Source organism: Sceloporus undulatus, chromosome 2 (genome assembly GCF_019175285.1).
Source record: "Sceloporus undulatus isolate JIND9_A2432 ecotype Alabama chromosome 2, SceUnd_v1.1, whole genome shotgun sequence".
Lineage (NCBI taxonomy): Eukaryota > Metazoa > Chordata > Lepidosauria > Squamata > Phrynosomatidae > Sceloporus > Sceloporus undulatus.
The window spans coordinates 123,133,192-123,154,100 of NC_056523.1; the positions used below are offsets into that span (position 1 = coordinate 123,133,192).

General features: G+C 45.8%; 1 protein-coding gene across 5 annotated transcripts in view; it reads right to left on the reverse strand.

The window, feature by feature from the left end:
* Positions 1-20,909, reverse strand: part of NACC1 (nucleus accumbens associated 1) — a 39,073-nt gene that overhangs the window by 5,428 nt on the left and 12,736 nt on the right. For 2 of the 5 annotated variants that reach the window (XM_042454736.1, XM_042454732.1), the window contains exon 2: positions 3,727-4,732. In XM_042454736.1, coding sequence (XP_042310670.1) covers positions 3,727-4,699 — 973 coding nt within the window. In that variant the 5' untranslated portion in view covers positions 4,700-4,732. Of the gene's footprint in view, positions 1-3,726; positions 4,733-5,544; positions 5,602-13,792; positions 13,870-20,909 lie in introns of those variants that run through there. The other 3 variants (XM_042454733.1, XM_042454735.1, XM_042454734.1) reach the window with 3 other exon arrangements.

The window sequence follows — 20,909 nt, forward strand, 5'->3', positions numbered from 1 at the left end:
ATTAGAAAATAACTTTGGTGTACTTTACATGATATCGGCGGCACTCACAGTTTACACTATATATTGGAAAAGGAAAAATCACCTGACATGGGATGACTGGTTCCTAAAACTGATGACATATTTTGAAATGGATAAGCTTACCTGCTTGATCAGGGACAAAGATTGGAATAAGTGGAAAAAAAGCTGGATGCCATTAATAGAATTCATTAAGAGTGAAAGGAAAATGGATAAATTTATTTCTTAGTTTGTAAAAGGATGGAAAATTAATAAGGACTGTATTGTATTTATTTAGCAGAGTAAAATTTATTATTGAGAAAGAAAATATATAAGGCTAGCATATAAGAAAGTAATCGGCATATAGAAAGTCAGATTATGTCACAAATGTATTAATGAATAGAAAGATTCAAAATTTCACAGCCAAATGACCCTTTCGATCAGGAGACTAAAATTTTGTATTGTATGTTTATGTTTGCAATGTATGTAATAATGTGCAATGTATGTATGTAATGTATGTGTTATATTTTTTTTAATCAATAAAATATTTATTTAAAAAATCCACTGAAACTGTTCTGGTTATGCTTCTGATATTGGGATGGATTTGATGAGGAAAGACAAACTGAAGCTTAATCCAGAACAAGACAGAACTGCTTCAGTTGAAAGACAGCTCAGAGTATAAAGATTCAGCCTCCCAATCGTACTCTTTTTGAAGGTTGTTTCTAGTTTGACTGAACTTGGATGTCCAGGTTTCAGTAGTGGACAGGAGTGTGTTTGTACACTTAAGGCAAACATGCTAACTGTGCCCATTCCTGAAAACCTCACATTTGACAATGGTAATAGTACATACTTTTATTACATCCAATTTGGCCTACTTTTGAAAAGTGTTCAGAAATTTCAGTTAGGCCAAGATGTCGTGGTAGTATGATTGTTAACAAATGAAAGCTATAGGGACCATATGACTCTCTTCACTGGCTAACAGTCTGTATCTGGGAAAAATTCAAAGTGCTGGTTATGACCTGTCAAAACCTATATAACTTGGAGCCAGGCTTCCTTACAGTCAGCATAGCCAGCATCACAGGAATGTGTGATGGGGACATAAGACAGGGCTTTCTTGGTGGTTGCATCCAGGTTCTGGAACTTGCTGCTGTGAGGTGGTAGTCTGACTCTCTCTGTTGTGTTATTGAAAATTGCTGTTAATCATTTTATTCAGACAGATCTCTGTCGCATTTAGGTCACGTTAGAATTGAAGAGGGTGCTGTTTTCTTTTATTTATGTGTTTTAAGCCATATTTTAAAAATGTAAGTTTTGTGTTTTAAATATACTGTGAGCCTGCTGTACTGGCATGCTAGCTAATCGCGGATTTATGCGCTCACAGATCACCACGGCCCATTTTATTCAATGGTGCCATATGCACACTGGATCTACTCGCACAGCTGTGCACATTTTGCTGCCTTTGAATAAAATGAGGTGCAGTCATCAGCCTTTTTTCCCATCCACAGGAGAGGAGGCTGAAACCAAACCCCTGCAGATGGAAAGGGATTCTATATCTGCTTCTATTTGTATATTAGTGTTATTAGTACTCTCAAGCACCTTTTTACTAAAAAGAATGGATATAAATTTAATTCATTAAGTAAAATCCCAGAAAAAAATTGATCCACACTGAATGGTTGGAAAGTATGTGTGCATATACACAAATGTGATACTGATGGGGTGGGGAGACTAACCCATATTTTAAAACATACTTTTTATGCTCTCTATCCTCACATGGGCCTGTTACAGACTGCCCAAAAGGGGCGGTCTCAGGCCGCTGCCGGTTGCAGCGTGGAGGAACAGCAGCAGTCAAACCGCGCAACTCCTCCGCGCTGCAAAAAAGGAGCGCGAAAATCGCGCTCCTTCCGGCAACCCGGAAGAGACGTCGCAAGTGCCAAAGTGCGCACTTGCGACATCTCTTCCGGGTTGGGACGTGCAGACACAGAGCGTCCGCTATGTCAAGATGGCGGCGCCTGGAAGCGCCGCCCCTCGTGCGTAATCACGGCACAAGGACGGCGCCTCTTAGGCCCATCTGTAACGCGCCTGAATATCTCAAATAGAAGCCTGCAGTTCATCACCATCAATAACACATGTTTTGAGGCTACTTCCCAAGGTGCATCCCATAACCCTTGGCCATCTTTACAACAATCACATGGCACAATATTAAAGAGTGAGAGAGGAAATGTGACATTGGAAACTCCACCTTTCTCAACACCCTGTTCCATGTGGGTGGCTGAAATAATATTTAAACCACAGAGATGCCATGGCTCAGAGTGTGTTTTATTTTTAAAAACCTATATACTTTTTCTCAGAAAGTTTCAGTGGAACACAACAGAGTTAACAACCAATTAAAAATAATGAAAACAAAACAACAATTGTACAGAGGCAGAAATGAAGCAGCAACAACTCAGCTATCAAAGGCAGCTTAGAAAGATTTTCAAAAGTGCCTCCAAAAAGAGAGCAAGGAGACAACTAAGCGTGTATGAACAGAATGATCTCCAAGATTTCTTTGCTCTCTTCAATAGCAGTCCCAGGTAGAAAAGGCACGCTTGGAAGCTACGAAGTCATGGATGACAGTCCTAGCAGAGCTTGGGAGAGTTACGTTTTTTGGCCACTTCTCTTAGAATCTCCCAGCTAGCATGATCACTGCTCACAAAGGCTGGAGAAATGGAGTTGTGGTCCAACAAAAGGACTTTTTCCAAGCTCTAAGCCTTAAGCCTCTATAAGGTCAACTGCTTCTGCACTTCTGAATATGGATATTTGTGGACCACATTTCAGAAAAAGGTCTGAGTATCTCACCCTCAGGAATTCAAGTAAAAAGAAACAGAGAGGCACAGGGGGTATTAAGTCACTCACTGTCACAGCTACTGTGAGAACATGAGAAAAATCACCAGCAAAAACATCCAGCAAATTCATCTTTGTTCACTCACTCAGTTCATTTACTCACAGAGTATACTTTCAAAGCACTGGCCATTCTCTTCCTTATAAGCCACACATTTAAGGAATTATGTTTAATATTTAGACATTTTCAGTCATCACTAAATCAAACCTTTGTAAATAATTCTACACCTCTACACAGAGGTGCTCACTTTAGAAGACTGATCAAGGTTTGATTCTTAGGCTATGTGAAATGTAGAATTAAATAACTGCCAGATGTTTTCCCCACTCAATAGTAATATTTAACCAGAGCTTGGAAAATGTATGTTATTGAACAGAAACACCCAGAATTCCTCTACCAGCATGGCTAGTTGTTTGATCTAATACTGACAATAAATTAACCTCACAGGGATATTACAGGAACATTACAGGAAGGGCTGCTAAATACTAACTAGAACATTTCACATACGCTTCATAATACGCAAGAGTGTTATATGCTTGTTCATTTTTAGATTGCATGAACACAGAGGTTAACAGAAGCTCCCCATAGCACATTTTTGTTGCCCAGGCATGTGAAAAAAGATATGTTTTTGCCTGGTATGTGATACAGCGCAAGTAGACATGATTACTGTTCACCATGCAGATCCAGCTGCAATACTTGTCATACTGTTCCCCAGACTCCAGAATCTCCCTCACATCTCAGCTCCACCCTGGTGCAGATTTGTTTTGACAAAAACAAAAAACAAAAACATAACTAAATACTGTCTAACTAAGACAGAGACTAGGAATACCACGCATTGGCAACCCACAATTGACACTCACCCGTTTGTCCTACATTCATCATGCTGTACATAGTGTACATGTTGCAGATCTGCCGGTACTGCTCATCAGAGCCCTCCTCAGGAGGGTCCTCCTCTTCATCTTCCTCATTGTGGTAGGAGCTGGGGCTGTCGCTGGTGTAGGCGCTGGAGGTGCCAGGGCTAGTCTGGTCTGAAGTGCTGGGGCCACTGACCACACCTGCCCCTCCACCTCCTCCCGTTAGGGCCCCCTGCTGCTGCTGCTGTTGGGCCTGCTGCTGCTGCTGCTGCTGGGCTTGTTGCGCCTGTTGTTGCTGTTGCTGCTGGGCCTGTCGGTTCCCCCCACCACTCAAATCCTGCTGGGAGGAGATCTTGGCCATTTTGCGGCTGCCATTACTACCACCGCCGCCACCACCTCCCCCTTCTTTCTGGCTGCTTTCCCAGAGCCTCTTAACCACAAATGTGCACTGGACAGAGTCTGAGTCCTGCTGCTCTGTCTTTACGCGAGAGACCAGGGGCAGGGGTGTATTGCCAGAGGGCCAGGTGGACGTCTGTGCCACGGGGCTCTGCGGCTCAGATGAAGGCGTCTCCTCCGTGTGCAAGCCTTGGGAGTCACAGCTGGGCGAGCTGACCTTCAGGAAGAACTCAGTCCCCTTTTCCATAATCTCCTGGATCTGCAGGAAGCCTGCTGTGTACATGAGCAGGAACTGGTCACCCACATTCATGCTGAGGCGGCCAGTGTAGCAGAAGCTGAGGATCTGCTGGAAGGACTGAGGTTGCACGGCACCTGGAAGCTCCACTACCGTGCTCTTGCTGTTGTTGAAAAGGTCCCGGAAGTAGCAGCTGCTGGCAGCCAGCACAGCCCGATGTGCCTTGAAAGCATGGCCTTTCACCACAACAGAGACATCGCAGTACAGGCCCTGCAATCGCTGCTCATTCAGGCACTCCAGGATGCTGTTACCGAAGTTGGGGATCTCCATCTGGAGAATCTGAGCCATCCTCTCCTTCTCCTCCTCACTTGGATGGGTGCACTAGAAGGAGAATAAGGGTCCAAGAGGTTGTACACAGCATTAATACAGAAAGAGATAAAGAGAGCTAACAATAAAAGGGAGTGGGAGAGGGGAAAGAGACAAAAAAGTCAACCATTTTGTTTTACTGTGTGATTGCTTTCCCTTCAGGAGCAGAAAAAGTGACCAGGAATGGTAGCAGAGAGGATGAAATATGCAGCCCACCTTATTGACCATCTGATATGCTGCATTTAAAAATAGTAGCACAAACCACCCCCTCAGTTTAAGTAACCAACATTATTTTGATCTATACTAAGTATGAGGTTGCACCAGGGCCAACGTAACTATTACAAAACTAAACTAGGTATATTATAAAGTTGGGCTGAAATGTCAGCTGTATCATAGTGATCTAAGAGTACCCTTTTACACCCACTACCATAGCACCAGCAATACGCTTGATCTCATCTGACCTCAGGACCTAAGCAGGTTTTGATCTGATTACTTGGAACAAAGAGTATCAGGGAATACTATGGGTCTCCAGGAAGGGCTAAGAAAGAATCTTGACACTTGAGGAGTTGCTACAAGTCAGGCTGAGATAAATGGGTCAGGTGGACTAGTTCAGTTAACAGGCACTTTCCTATGTTCCTGTGGCAAAGCCAAGCTTACACTACATCTTATGGCTGACCTCACTTCCCCAAAGTTCAGAACATGGAGATACGTACATACTTGTACAACACCTGCAGTAGGTACATTATCTGTTGTTAGAAAAGTTAAAGGCAGAAGCAGCTCAGATGTTAAACAAAGATTTAGGAGTCACTGGGTCAGGAAGAGGTTACCTGTAAAATCACTAGTACAAGTGTGAAAGTTTGATGTTCAACATACTGGTAACTGAAATAAAATAGAACAGATTAATGTGTGTGTTTTTATACAGCTTTATGAGGTTTTTTTAAAAGTAGAAAAACTAAGATGTATATAATATGGAAAGAAGGACAGGTTGCTTACCTGTAACGGTATTTCTTCGAGTGGTCATCTGCGAATACATACAAATGGGTTGTACTGCACCTGCGCAGTGCCTTCGGAAACTTCTGGAATCACTAGGCAAAGTACACTTTGCAACATGTTGAAACTTTTTGGCGGTAACCCCGCCCATCCCCTATAAAACCTCCGTTCCCGCTCTTTTCCCCAGTTCCGCAATTTTCCGCCGTGAAGGCGACAAGAATGAGCCAATTTGAGCAGGACACTGAGGGGAGGATGGGCGGGATTTGTATGTATTCGCAGATGACCACTCGAAGAAATACCGTTACAGGTAAGCAACCTGTCCTTCTTCTTCGTGGTCTCTGCGAATCATACAAATTGGTTGAGACTGGCAAGCTAAAGTCAGTGGAGGCGGGAGTGTCATGACACCTGAGAGAATCAACAGTGTTAGTGGTTCAATAAAGAATAACTGAACACAAATGAAAGATTTGATTGTTTTTGTTTATAAAACTTGGAAAGGAATCCCACCTGAAGAAACAAGCCCTGATGAGGGCGTCCACAACACCAAGCATTGAATCTTATGCTGGCCGAGTCTGGAACCCAGTGGACGGCTCCCTATAGTCAATGTAGCCCCGACAGCAAAACAGTTCTCCCAAAAGTTGCATCCCTTTTGGCTCTTGTGTCCAACCTATAATGTTTAATAAAAGTCAACGGTTGTGACCATATAGCAGCTTTACAGATATCGTCCAAAGGGACGCCGGACAGAAAGGCAGAAGAGGCCGCTACCGCCCTTGTGGTATGGGAGCGAGCTCTGGTTGGTAAGGGTTTGCCCAAGAGTTCGTAGGCTAGGGCAATGGTATTAGATATCCACTTCGAGAGTCTCTGAGCCGACACAGGTAGTCCTCTCCTCGGTTCCGAGTAGCACTGGAACAGTCTTTCGGAACGGCTGGAGTCTCTGGTTCTGTCTAAGTAAAAGGCTAGGGCCCGACGAACGTCTAGGGTATGGAGGGTCCTCTCGGTGTTGGTAGTCGGGTTCGGAGCCAGGGTAGGCAAAACAATGTCCTGACACATGTGGAAGGTAGAAACAACCTTGGGCAAGAAGGTAATGTCTGTCCTGAGAACTACCTTGTCCAAGTGGAATCTAAGGAAGGGCTGGTCCCGGCGTAAGGCACAAAGTTCACCCGCATGGCGGGCAGAGGTAATAGCCACCAAAAAAACCGTTTTCCAGGTCACGAGTCTAATGTCTGTGGTGGCTAAAGGTTCAAACGGCCTAAACTGTAAGGCCCCCAACACAGTCTCGAGGCTCCAAGCCGGGGCCAGTAAGGAAACTTGAGGATGTAAATTATTGCATCCCCTCAGAAACCCTTTAACTAGAGGGTCTTTGAAAAAAGAGGGCTTGCCCTCAAATTGGAAGAAGGAACAAATAGCCGACAGGTAACATTTGACAGACGTGAGGCAAAGGCCCGCGTCAACTAGGGACATCAGGAATTCCAGGACCAGCGGCGTCGTTACCTGGGCTGGCGAGAGGTGTCTGTCTGACAGGAACCGAAGAAACTTGTTCCATTTCAGTCTATAGGATTTTTGGGTGGCTGGCTTCTGGGCCGCCAGGATGACCCTCCGTACCGAAGCTGGCAACTGTGCTAGGGATGGATTCTCCATGCCACCAGGGGAAGGGTCTCGATGTCCGGGTGTCGAACTCGTCCTCCCTGGACCGTGAGCGTCCGGGAGCAGAACTGGGGACAATGGGAGTTGTACATGGTTGCAAACAGGTCTATCTGTGGAGTTCCCCATCGGGTAAAGAGGTCGTGTACCGTCTCTGGATGGAGCCTCCACTCGTGAAATGACGACGGGGACCTGCTGAGTAGGTCTGCATAAGAGTTCTGGGCGCCTGGTAAGTGTATTGCTTGAAGTAAAATGTCCCGGGCGATGCACCAGTCCCATATCCGGAGGGTGATGTCCAGGAGGGTGCGTGACCTGGTGCCTCCCTGTTTGTTCAGGTAGTACACCACCGTAGTGTTGTCTGTCCTGAGCTGGATGACCTTGCCCGAGAGTGAGGACTCGAAGGCCCTTAAGGCCTTTTCTACCGCCAACAGTTCTAGTGCGTTGATGTGGAACATCTTTTCGTCCAGGGACCAGATACCTTTGGCCCACAGGTCCAGAGCGTGGGCTCTCTATCCTTCTTCGGATGCGTCTGTGGTGAGCACCAACTCTGGATGGGGCAGTGAAAAGGGCATGCCGACGCAGACATTGTGGGAGTCGAGCCACCAACAGAGGGAGCGTGTGACTGGTCTCGGGATGGTCAGTCTGCGAGACGGGGGGTCTCTTTCGAGGTCGAACGTCGACAGGAACCATGACTGTAGGGGTCGAGATCGAAGTCTTGCCCATGGTGTGACGAATGTTGTCGATGCCATGTGACCCAGGGCCACCTGGATGTCCCTGGCTGTTACAGTGCATCGGTTGATGGCTCGGACCAGAGCGTGGAAACGGTCTGGAGGTAGGTATGCCGTGCAGTCGTTCGAGTCGAGGATAGACCCTATGAACCTTATCTGCTTGGTGGGGAACAGTTGGGATTTCTCGAGGTTGACCACCAGTCCCAGGTCCTGCAAGAGCTGGAGCGCCTCTGAGGTGTGTCGCTGCAGTTCTTGACGTGAAGGGGCCACGAAGAGCCAATCGTCTAGGTACGGGAAGACCCTCATGCCACGGCGGTGCAGATGGGATATCATGGGTGCCATGCACTTGGTGAAGATACGAGGCGCTGTAGACAGGCCGAAGGGGAGGACGTTGTATCTGTAGACGTCCGTCCCGACGGCGAAGGCCAGGAACCTGCGGTGGGACTCTCGGATGCTGACATGGAAGTAAGCGTCCTTTAGGTCGATTGTTGCAAACCACAGGTCCTGTTGTAACAGAGGTAGAATAGAGGCAAGCGTTACCATCCGGAAGCGACGATAAGACAGGTAAGCATTCAATTGTCTAAGGTCCAGTATAGGCCTGATACCTCCATCTGGCTTAGGGACCGTAAAATAACGGGAGAAGAAGCATCTGGGAATGTCGATAGGGTCGACAGGGGAGATGGCGCCTTTGGCCAAAAGAGTGCGTACTTCGTCGAGAAGGGTGTCTGAGGGGTGTGTGGACAGGACAGCTCCAGTTGGTGGGAGCTCTTTGAATTCAAGGGCATAACCCCTACAGACGATGGTGAGGGCCCAAGAATTGGTGGTAATCAAGGCCCAGGTGGTGGAAAAAGGCCTCAGCCTGTCAAGGAAGGACGGAACAGAAGGAGTGACGGAGTACGCTGCGTCTCTTCAGGTCCGTTTTTTGTTCTGATCCGAATCCTGCCTCCTATAGTATTTCTTGTACTTGGGCCCCGACCGGTGGCCCGAGGAGGAAGAAGATTGGGACGGGAAACGCTGCCTGGACTGCTCCTGGCGCTGGAAGGGCCGATCCTGCTGGTAGGGTCTCTGGCCCTGGCCATACCACTGGCGTACACCCGTGAAGCGCTTGCAGGAAGATGACTGGGGAGAGGATAACATACCGTGCTTTTTTGCCGCGGTCCTCATCCTATATTTGAAGTTGAGCCTCTCGTCAGTTTCGCGATGGAAGAGGCCTTCCTCATCGAAGGGCATGTCCTCGATGGTCGTGCGGGAGTTCTGATTTAGGTCCGAAGACCTTAGCCAAGTGTGTCTGTGGAGTGCTATGGCGGCGGCCATGGATTTTGCAGAGCAGTCGGTGGCATGCCTGGCCGAGGTGATTAGCCATCCTCCGATTGAATGGGCCTCATTGCGGACCTCCGAGAGGATTGCTTGGGAGTCATCAGGCAGGTCCGGAACGAGAGGGGAGACCTTCTCCATGAGCCACTGGATATACGCACCCATGCATGCGTTGTAGTTGGCTACCCTCATGCCCAGAGCCGAGGAGAAGTAAGCCTTTTTGGCTAGGGCGTCAATTTTCTTGGCTTCTCTGTCCGAGGGCATCAGGGAGGCCTTCGGGGTCGACGCACGCTGGGATCCCTCCACGATGGCCGAATTATGTTTGGGGTGTCCAAACAGCCATGATGGAGTGGTCGGCGAGATTCTGTAGAGGGACTCAACCTTCCTGTTGTTGGATGCCGTCGATGAGGGGGTTTCCCAGGAACGCCTGGCCAACTTTTCCAGAGAGGGAAGGAGAGGGATTGCTGGTGGGGTTGGCAATTTGCCATGGACTAGTCTTTCAATCGGGTCCGACGCCTCCTCCTCGGTCTGGGAGATCTTGATGTCCAGAGCATTACTCATTTTGATGACATGCTCAGCGAAGGTCCGGACGTTGTCGGACGGTGATACTGCGCCAGGCTGGGCAAAATCCTGGTTGGTCGACTGATAGTCATCATCTCGGGAGGACAGTGAGTCACCTCTAGGACGATACCAAGCCCGGGAAGCTGTCTCTTCGTCCGATTCGAGGTCCACGACGTTCGGATCGGTGGTAGCTTCTCCCCAACGGGGTGAAAACGCCGACGCCCTGGAGGGTCTGGAAGAGGCTCTTGGTCTGGATCTCTGAACCCGAGGTTCGAAGAGGGAGTCAACATCATCCCGGGGGACCAGCTTGTAGTATCTGTCCGTCTCGGTGTCATAGTAGTACTCCGGTTGCGGGTCTCGAGATGACGACGGTGAAACAACACGGCACATGCGAGTCGGCATTGGAGTGAGGGAACGACGACCATCCCTGGAACTAGCGGGAGAAGCAGGCTCCGGGACATCCTCTGACATATGGTGAGAGGTGGGAAGAGGCCGGGAGCTTGGCGGCGAGTCGAGGCGGCCATCCGAGCGGCTGCCGTCAGTTTGGGGAGCCTTGGAGACCAAGCTCCTAGCCGATCTAGATGCCAGTCGTGGATCTGATGGTCGATGATCGGCATCTGACGCCCTGCGGTCGGTCTCCACGCGCCCTCGGTCAAAGTCTGAGTGGTCCTGGGGCACCTCCCTCTGGGGGTCCCGATCGCCGGAATGACGTCGCTTCGAAGCAGAGTGGTCTCCCTCTAAAGAGGAGGTGCGGGGCCTCTTAGATGATGAAGGGGTCCCCGTCTGCATCGGTGACTTGCCCGAGCCCGAAGGCATCGGGGTCTTGATGGTCGAGGGCCTCGAAGCGGAACCCGACTTCGAAGTGGAGGAAGTGGGTGCCTTCGGGACTGAGGATCTCGAGGCAGAACCCTTATGGGAGCTCGAGTCCTTGTCGGTGTCACGACCCTCCTTAGAGCCTTTCTTATGTTTTTTGTCGTTCTTCGGGGCCCGAGGGACTTCTTCCGACGGATCACGCTCAGGAGGGGCCAGAGTGGTAGGAGCGCCCACAGCGAGGGTTGATGGGGCAGCAGGTGGTGGTTGCGTTGGAGCCTCGGCAAGGGTCGGCAAAGGGGTCGCGGTGGAAGAAGAAGCCCCCACAAACGACATTGCCCCCGAGGTGAAGACCTTAGTGTATATCGCGGCCTTCAACCTGGTCTCTCGATTTTTCCTCGCCTGGGGGGTTAGAGACTTGCACAAGGCGCAAGACGCAGGGACGTGTGTCTCTCCCAGGCAGAAGAGGCAGGACGAATGGGGATCCTGGCCGGGAATCTTACCCCCACACACGGAGCACTTCTTAAAGGGCACCGATGGCATGATCCGGAGAGTGAAGTCAGACGGTCCGGTTTTGCAACGAGCGAGGAAGACGAGCCGAGGGATAAACAAGCGCGAGGTCTAACAGTCCGAGTCTAAGCCAAAATCAGTTGAAGGGCAGGGCAGAGAAGAGTCAAAAAACGGTCCGAGGTCAAAATTTCCAGTGATTCCTTATTGAGATAAAGAGCGAAGTTCCTAATGGCAGCTAACGCGGCGGAAAAAAGGAACTGGGGAAAAGAGCGGGAACAGAGGTTTTATAGGGGATGGGCGGGGTTACCGCCAAAAAGTTTCAACATGTTGCAAAGTGTACTTTGCCTAGTGATTCCAGAAGTTTCCGAAGGCACTGCGCAGGCGCAGTACAACCCATTTGTATGATTCGCAGAGACCATGAAGAAGAAGGTAAAATATCCACTTTGGTGTGGAGAAAGCTGTGCAGAGAGTAGGCCAAAGCCAGGAGGAGAAAGAAGCTATTATCAATAATAAGGAGAATCACATGGAGCTAGCAGTCTTCTGTATACCTGGTCTGTGACAGCCCCAGGTCAAATTTGGATCTAACATTTGGTCATTAAGAATACAATTTATGTTCTGGCCAGGTGACACAAAGAGAGGGGGAAGTATGGCATATTGGGCAGAGAGATGAAAACACTTAGGACAAGATTTTTCAAGCAACACTCTTCCTGTTCCCACTTTTGAAATTCAGAACTAACTGTCTTGTCCAATACACACACACACGCATGCACACACACCAAAAAAAAAAAAAAAATCAAAGGTGGGAAAAACACTCTCTTTACTTTAAGCCTTTCTTAAATATTTCTCATTATTACAGGTAACAGACCATGCAAAATGCTACAGCTGTGGGCACATCAGCATTGTCTACACCAAGGTCAGGAAAAAATGGTATCTTGAAAAGCTGAGTTGCAAAATGGGACTATACAGTGCCACAAAGTAGGCTTTTCTGTGGAAGCTATCAGTAAGGAATAAAAGTTATTTTGTAAGCTTAAGTTTTAAGTAACCCTATTTAAATAGTTTGAATCACAGCACTGTAGCAACAGAAGGGAAGCCAGAAGGCCATATAGGTTCAGCTGTATGCCCGGAAGCAGAGGATTCTCTCCAACATCCATACTACAATAAAGCTGAAACTGGGCAAAGAAGTGACCAACAACCAGGTCACACACGTGCTCATAGATTCTCTCTCCAATACTTCACAATACAAAATAATAACTACTCTGCTAAGATTAAGGACTATATAAGAGGGCAAATAACAGGAGCATTAGTTTCTGCTTGTTGAGGGCTAAAATATCTTTCTCCCTTGAGAATTTGTAATGACAGAGCTGTCCATGTTGAAAGAACCCAAAGTTCATTATAGCTTCCAGTATTAAGTCACGACCCTCCAAATCCAAATGTTCCTAAGAGACTAGCCCAGCTCTATATAGGTCTGTTTTTAAATTGCTTTGCAGTGGCTTCTATAAATGCTTGTTTTGTTTTTTGTATTTTTGCATATTGCTACTTTTATTGCATTTTACAATTCTTGTAAATTGTCTTGAACTCTCTGAGGAAAGGTGAGGGTGTAAACTGATAAGGTATGGTAGGTGAGCCACAGTACAACTGTCTGCAGTCAGAGAGTATGGTAAGTTTTGTAACAGTAAATCAAGAGAATCTCAGCAACTGTCACACATGGTCATGTCCTTCAATGGTTCTCCAAAGCAAAAACATCACATTTTGCACCCATATCCCACACCTACAATTTAATCCAATGCAATAATCCCTAAACTTGTCACAACAGTGTTTGACTAGGCTATACATGGGTTATCTCCCCCTCCCCCATAATTGTTTATTATCATAAACAAACAGTAAGGCATCTCAAGGGCCATAAGAAAGCAAAAACCTAAGGTTGTGGGAACATACTCATCCAAGGCAGATATGCCGACATCTTATGTCTGCATGAAAGAACTGTCAATACCCCAGTACTGTGTACATGTATAATAATAATAATAATACTTATTATTTCTTACTTGCCTCTCCCCATGGAATCTGGTGGGTAACAACAATTAACAAATAATAAACATCAATTAAAACCACATTAGTTAAAATACACATCAGTTTAAAAGAATAAATAAGACAGATGCATTTTAAAACCATCCACTTTTAAAATTCACAATTTAAAAATTATTTGGATAAGCCTGCTGGAAAAAAAACTGGTCTTTAAGGCTGTTTTAAATTCAGACAGGGTACAGTGGTACCCCGGGATACGAATTACCCAGCTTACGAATTTTTCGGGATACGAAAAAATCCCATAGGGATTTATTGTTTCGGCTTACGAAGGTTTTTTCGGGTTACGAAAAAACCTCGGCGCTATTTTCAATGGAGCCGCGGCAGAGCCGCGGCTTTTTTTCCATTAGCGCCTATGGCAATTCAGGTTACGAAGGTTTTTCGGGTTACGAAATTAGCCGCGGAACGAATTAATTTCGTAACCCGAGGTACCACTGTACTCAACTGTCAAATTTCTTCCGGCAGGTCATTCCACAGTCTGGGGTGGCTGAAGAAGAAGTCCTCTGAATGACAGTTGGCAGCCTAGTCCTGCCATAATTGTCCACTTTTACCAGGGACAAAATGTGGAACAAATTCAAGACCAAACTGCAGGACAACTGCAGGACAAAACTCAGCCCAAAATGTAGGACATTGAAGAAAAATGCTGACTGGAGTAAATGTCCACCAGAGGACCTGACTGTACAAAATGGATTATACGGGTGGAGGCGATCCTGTAGACAACCTGGACCCAAGCCATGTAGGGCATTAAAAGTAGTAACAAACCCTTTTTGCCCTGCCTGGAAACTAATTAGCAGCCAGTGGAGTGATTCTAATATTGGTGTGGCAATATCACTCCTAGAAGTCCCAATAATCAATCTGGCTGCAAGTATATACAGTGGTACCCCGGGTTACGAATTTAATTCGTTCCGGGGCGCCATTCGTAACCCGAAAACCTTCGCAAGCCGAAAAAGCCATAGGCGCTAGCGCAGGAAAGCCGCGATTTCGTGCGAAAAAGCGCCGAAAAGCACCAAAAATTTTTTCGTAACCCGAAATAACCTTCGTAATCCGGAACAGTTTTTTTCTATGGATTTTTTTCGTATCCCGGGAATTTCGTAAGGCGGTGCTTTCGTATCTCGGGGTACCACTGTACTCTGAATGTAATTTATACACATACAGATAAGAGTGTTATATTTTACTGTAAAACACTGCCTCTTTTTCCTGTTTGCTAAGAAACTTTATAAAGAACATAAATCTGCTACCATACAAGACACTTTGTCTATGACAGTGCTTCTCAATTATTTTCTGTCATGCCCCCCCCCCCAAGAAGAAAACATTTTGCACCCCCCCCGCGACTGTAAATAGAATCATTTGTCTATAAAATTGTTATAAGTACACCTCTGCATAACAGAGCCTCGCACCCCCCCTGGAGGGCCCGCCCCACTATTTGAGAAAGGCTGGTCTATGATAACCCATCTAAGGTTCAGTGGCTATTAGCAATGAGGAAGACTACTCTTTGCAGGACATTCTTATTTCTTAATCCATGCTTTTTACACTAAGATTATTTCAACAAGCTTCATTACCTGTCAACAAGAGACATCGTAACAAAATGCGAAGTTTCACAGTGGATTCCTTGAGATATTTTGATATTATAAAGTACTGCAAAAGTTATGGAGAAGTGACAAGATACAAATATGGCTCTACAGAGTGTGGAAAGTGATCAGTGTTTTACTGGAACAAACAGGGCTTTAATAAGAATTAAAATGAATTATTATTATTCAACATGTGAGAAATAGGCCCTAAGTCAGCAAAGCTGGTTTGCAAGTCCACTGAGACCTTTCAGCTCTCCAGTCTAAGAAGGAATAAAGAACTCTCTGTGACACCACAGATCATTCTCTCCAGTGGGATGCAGAGCTCTGCTTCATAGGTAATGTCCATTTAAGACAAACATCATGTGGATTAGAGATAAGAAACAGCATGAATTTAAATGGAGGTTTTTGCTAAAAGACAAAGAAAACAGTCACATACAGTACTTTTTATTACTTCACATGTGCCAACGTGGGGGCAGGTTAATGCTGGGTGGAATGTTAAACACTAAAAATGAATTTTCTTTTTTTTCCTTTTTTACTAAGGATAAAAGGTACTTTGTCCTGCCAGGGATCATGTTTTTCCAACAGCTGCCTTTAAAAACCTGTCTGTCACAAAGCACACTGAAGAGATATATGTAGTGTGAGGAATGATTCTGTGAAGATGGAGACAGAGAGGGCAGACCCTGGGCTCTGAAGATGTAGCATAGTGACTGTTGCTTTCTGAAATCCCCACATATGTAGGATGGAACTGAAATATCATTTCAAGACAGGTTAAGAGGGACAACACAGCTAGGACAATTACATTTAACTTCCCCATGCAGAGTTATTATTATTATTATTATTATTAAACTTTATTTCTAAAGCGCTGTAATTATACACAGCGCTGTACAAAGTCGGTAAAATTAGGAGTAAATAAAAGCCTGCCCAAGGCGTACATTCTAAGATAATAACAATTAAAAGAGGAATAGATAAAATTACCATATAGAAAGGAAAAAAACAGATTAAAAACATCAAATATCAAACAAATCACATCACATCAAATATTGTCAGACAGCCAGATAACAATCACAAATTCCCTGAGAACGCTTCCCTAAACAATATGATTTTCAACTCAGCCTTAAAGCTGGTTAGGGAAGTGATGAGCCATGCATGCAGAGGAAGAAGGTTCCAGGAATGAGGGGCAGCAAGAGAGAAGGGACGGATCCGGGATGGGGCAGAGGAGATCCTGGGTTGAAAGAGGAGACTTTGGCTACCAGAGCGGAGAGTGCGAGTAGGGATGTAGGGAGAGAGAAGATTGGTTAAATAAAGAGGGGCCAGCCCATGCAGGGCTTTAAAGGTGAGTAGCAAAAGTTTGTACCTGATGCGGAAAGGAAGAGGGAGCCAGTGAAGGGAAGACAACAGAGGGGAGACATGATCATAACGGCGAGCGAGTGAAATAATGCGTGCAGCTGAATGCTGAACAGAAATTAATGGGTGGAGGTGAGAGAGAGGAAGCCCTAAAGTTTTGCATTTAGATTGTGGTGCAGGATTTGTCTAAGATCTTTGGTCTATATTTCGGTTAAATTTTAAAAAATCATCCCAAAGCTAGAAGTTTTAAAAGCCTTCTATTTTCATACAAAACTGGAAGTCTTCTTTTAACTTGGGAAACGCATACCTCAATTAACAATGCCTTTGTCAAAGAAGCTCCTTTCTGCAAAGCCTTTTAATGCTCCCAGCCTCTGTTTTCTTCCTTATCCTCTGTCCATGCTAGAGTAAGAAAGGCATCTTCTTGCTCAGTTTCAGGCAGTAATGCCTTGTGTTCACCATGAGTGGCCCTGAAAAGTCCACTGTATGGATATTGCTGAATTGGAAACGCTTTCCAAAAATAGTAAAGGTGGAGTATCCCTTATTCTAAATGCTTGGGACCAAAAGTGTTCTGCATCTCAGATTTTTTTGGATTTTGAATATATTGTATGTACATAATGGAAATGGGAAATGGGACCCAAGTCTGAACACAAAATTTATGTTTCATATAGACTTTATACACATACCCTGAAGGTAATTTTACACAATATTTTAAAATAATTTTGTGCATGAAACTAAGGCCATATCAGCACTGCAGAATTAATGCATTTTGACACTGCCTTAACTGATTGATGCTATGGAATTCTGAGATTTGTAGTTTTGTGAGATATTCAGCCTTCTGTGTCAGAGTTCTGGTGCCACCACAAACTACAAATCTCAGGATTCCATAGCATTCACCTATGGACGTTAAAGTGGTGTCAAAATGCATTATTTCTGCAGCTCAGGGGCTGCATCAGACAGTAAGAGTGTCACTATCTCAGCAACCCACGAATGTAGTTTTGCTTTTTGGAGTATTTCAGATTTTGGAATTCTGGATAAGGGAAGCTCAGCCTGTCTACTTGTGGGGTGAAAAAACCATAACAATGGAGATGGGGGTGGGGGATATGAAAATTGTCCTAATTGCCGCTTTGATCAGGTTTTGGAAAAGCGGGATACAAATAAACTATATTATATTATTATTATTAATTTCATTATTTAAAAATATACCACATTTGTATTTAACAACCAGCTGCAATGGTTTTCTCTGCTTCCTACCCTGTCTTAAATTCCCTCCCAGGGAGTAAGACAAAAGCAGAGGAACCCGATATCAACATGGGAAGGTTCTCTATAGTCCCACTGCACTCTGCTGAGCTGGATGGGACACTTTGAGACCACCTTTAATGCCATAACATTTGCTGCTGCCACCCAATGACTGTTGGGATATTGCTGGGACTGCTACTGGTAATTGACAACCAGTGAGACACTAGCCGAGTTAAGGCCGTGAAAAGGGGTGTAAAGAAGCAGAGTACTTAAGGAAAAGGTTTATTATAAAGTACTGTAAATAACATTCAAGAGCAAAACATGGAGGACAACTGGTTCTCCAGGCACAAACGTAAAGGATCTAACATACCCCAAACCTAGGGTTGCCATAGGTCCGGACCTCCAAACCGGGACAAATGTAGGACAAAATTATCAAATGTAGGACACAATTTTTTGTGTCCTACATTTGAATAGGAGCCCCGGACCTGGGCCCCGCCCTCGCTGCTGTGGCGACGGGGGCGGGGCTAAGGCGGGGAGGGAATACTCCTCCCAGGGAGGCTTTTCCTCCTGGCCTTCGCCCCGCCCTCGCTGCTGTGGCGACGGGGGTGGGGCTAAGGCAGGGAGGGAATACTCCTCCCAGGGAGGCTTTTCCTCCTGGCCTGGACCCCGCCCTCGCTGCTGTGGCGACGGGGGCGGGGCTAAGGCGGGGAGGGAATACTCCCCTCAGCCCAGGGGCGGGTGAAATTTCAGGGGCGGGGCCAAACTGGGGCAGGACCATGCAGCCCCGCCCAAAACCGAGAAAGTCCCGCCCACCAGCAGGATATAGCAACCCTACCCAAACCTGACTCCCTGACTAATAGATGAGGCCATGCTCTCCCTCAGGCCTTCTTCCTCCCTCAGGCCTCTCTCTCAGTAACCATAGTGGAATAAAAAAGTGACACACACACACTCTCTCCATACAAATGGTCATGTTAACCATCTGTCCTGATGTAAAGTTAGTTGAAAATTAAATGTCATTCCATTACTTTCAATGAGATTTATGTTTAGCAAACTTTATAAATGGATTGGGACTGACTTTCATAAATACCGAGCCTTGAATTTTCAATTTCTTGAAAATACAATATCTGCAAAGTATTTTTATTTTCTATGATTGAAGCCACAATCATGTGAGAAATGGTAAAAAAAACATGGCAGGACCATTTTGCAACATGTTTGTCTTCCTGCCCTTTCTCACAATAAAGAGACCCAGTCTATAGAGAAAGAGCTATGGATGGAAGAGTGAGGAGTTAGAGAAGGAAGACAAAGAGATGTCTTCAAGCCTCATAAAAATATGAATCCAGAAACTATCAAAGCAAATAATAGAGAAATGATCTAATGCAGCAGTTCTCAAATTGTGAGGTGGAACTCCTAGAAGGTGGGAGAATTGCTCGGGGTGGAGGGTTATGGAGGCCCTGACTCTTCCTCCTTCACTTCCTAAACATTTCCTTTCCTGAAAGGGAAGAGAAACGCAAGGAGAGTACTTGGAGGGTACCTATGTCAGGAGTGGGGATGGGGGTGGGGAGAGGAGAGGAGAGGAGGAGGAAAAGGAAAAGCTTGTTGGATTATGGCCTCTGGCAGGGCTCATTCTGAGCCACAATTTATTTTTTCCCCACCCATGCCGTCACTGCCGATTTTCATGATGAGATACTTCTGCATGAATATATTAATGTATACATATGGATATGCAAATGAAAATATACATACTAAACAAATAAAATATTTTTGTTCATATACTATGTTGAATGGAGAGGGGCGTGACATTCGCCCTCCCATCCGTCCACCATCATCCAGAGAGGGAGAAAGGCAAGCCATCCAGGCTGGAGGGAGTGAAATGGCAGGCCCAACGCCATTGGGCCTATCCTTAAGAAACAGAGCCCTCCCTCCAGTCCATCTGCCTTGGTCCAGGCCTCAGAGGGAGAGATGAACTCCAGGACTTGATCCCCTTCCCTACAACCATTCCCTTCTCCTTTTGTGTTGTGTCTTCTTAGATTGTAAGCTTGAGGGCAGGGAACCATCTAATTAAAAGATTGTATGTACAGTGCTGTGTAAATTTACAGCGCTATATAAATAAAGCTTAATAATAATAATAATCCATGGTGATAATTTTGCTTTCTTAATGTTCAATAGCAAATCTGCCTTTGCACTTTCCTCTCTGACTTTTTAAATTGTTTCAGGTCTGATGCTTTCTGCTAGTATTATGGTATCATCTGCATATCTTAGATCGTTGATATTCCTTCCTCCAAGCTTTACGCTTCCTTCCTCCATGTCTAAACCTGCTCTGCATAATATATTGTCCACATATAAGTTGAATAAGACAGAGGCTCGGTACAGACGGGCCTTTAAGCACGTCCAGGTGACGTGCTAGGGTTGCCTCAGGGCACCTCTTACAGACACCCCTTAACCCTAGCACGTCATCAGGACACCTCAGCTGAGCAGCGCCATACAGACGGTGCGCTCAGCTATGACGTCGCAGCTGTGCCGCGTTCAAATGGCACGGTACAGCTATGACATCATCACACTACCACCAGTACTTTGTGGCCTCGCAGGTACGCTGCAAAAAGGAGCCACTTCTGTGTGCTCCTTTCTTGCTGCGCAGAAGCATCGCACAATTTGGTTGCTGTGGCGCTGCTGTGGAGCAAGGAGAGGCACCTCTCCAGTGTCTCTTTTTGGCTCTCTGTACCGCGCCAGAGTGATAGAATGAAGCCTTGTCTGAGCCCCTTTCCAATTGGGAACCATTCTTTTTCTCCATATTCTGTTCTGATGGTAGTCTCCTGTTCTGAGTAAATGTTATGCATCAGGACAACCAAACATAATGGTACACCCATTTCTTTAAGATTTGTCCATAGTTTTTCATGATCTATACAGTCAAAGGCTTTGTTGTAGTCTATAAAGCACATACAGATTTTCTTCTGGAATTCTCTGGTGCATTCCATTATCCATCATATGTTTGCAGTGTGGTCCCTAGTGCCTCTTCCCTATTTGGACCCCGCTTGCATGTATGGGATTTCTCTCTCCATATATGGTTGGAGTCTCTGCTGCATAGACTATACATTGTCTATGTAAAGGAAAGTGTAATTCAGATGATCCAATACTGGCGATCTTGACAAAGATCAGACAGCATACCCTTTTTACACCTCGCAAAAGTCCTGAGAAAAACATAGTGACTGTGGGTGTCTAATGAGGGTAGCCATAGAGATAACAAAGCAAGCATGCTACTGCTCATATGGATTCCACAGTCTCCTCTTCACTTCACAGGAAGCTGTAGCTGATTTAAGGCCCCTAGATAAATAAGACAGATATACATACCGATTTTCTCTCTTTTATTTAGGTTATAAGCCTTCCTGACTTTTTATGCTGGTTTATATTTAACATTCA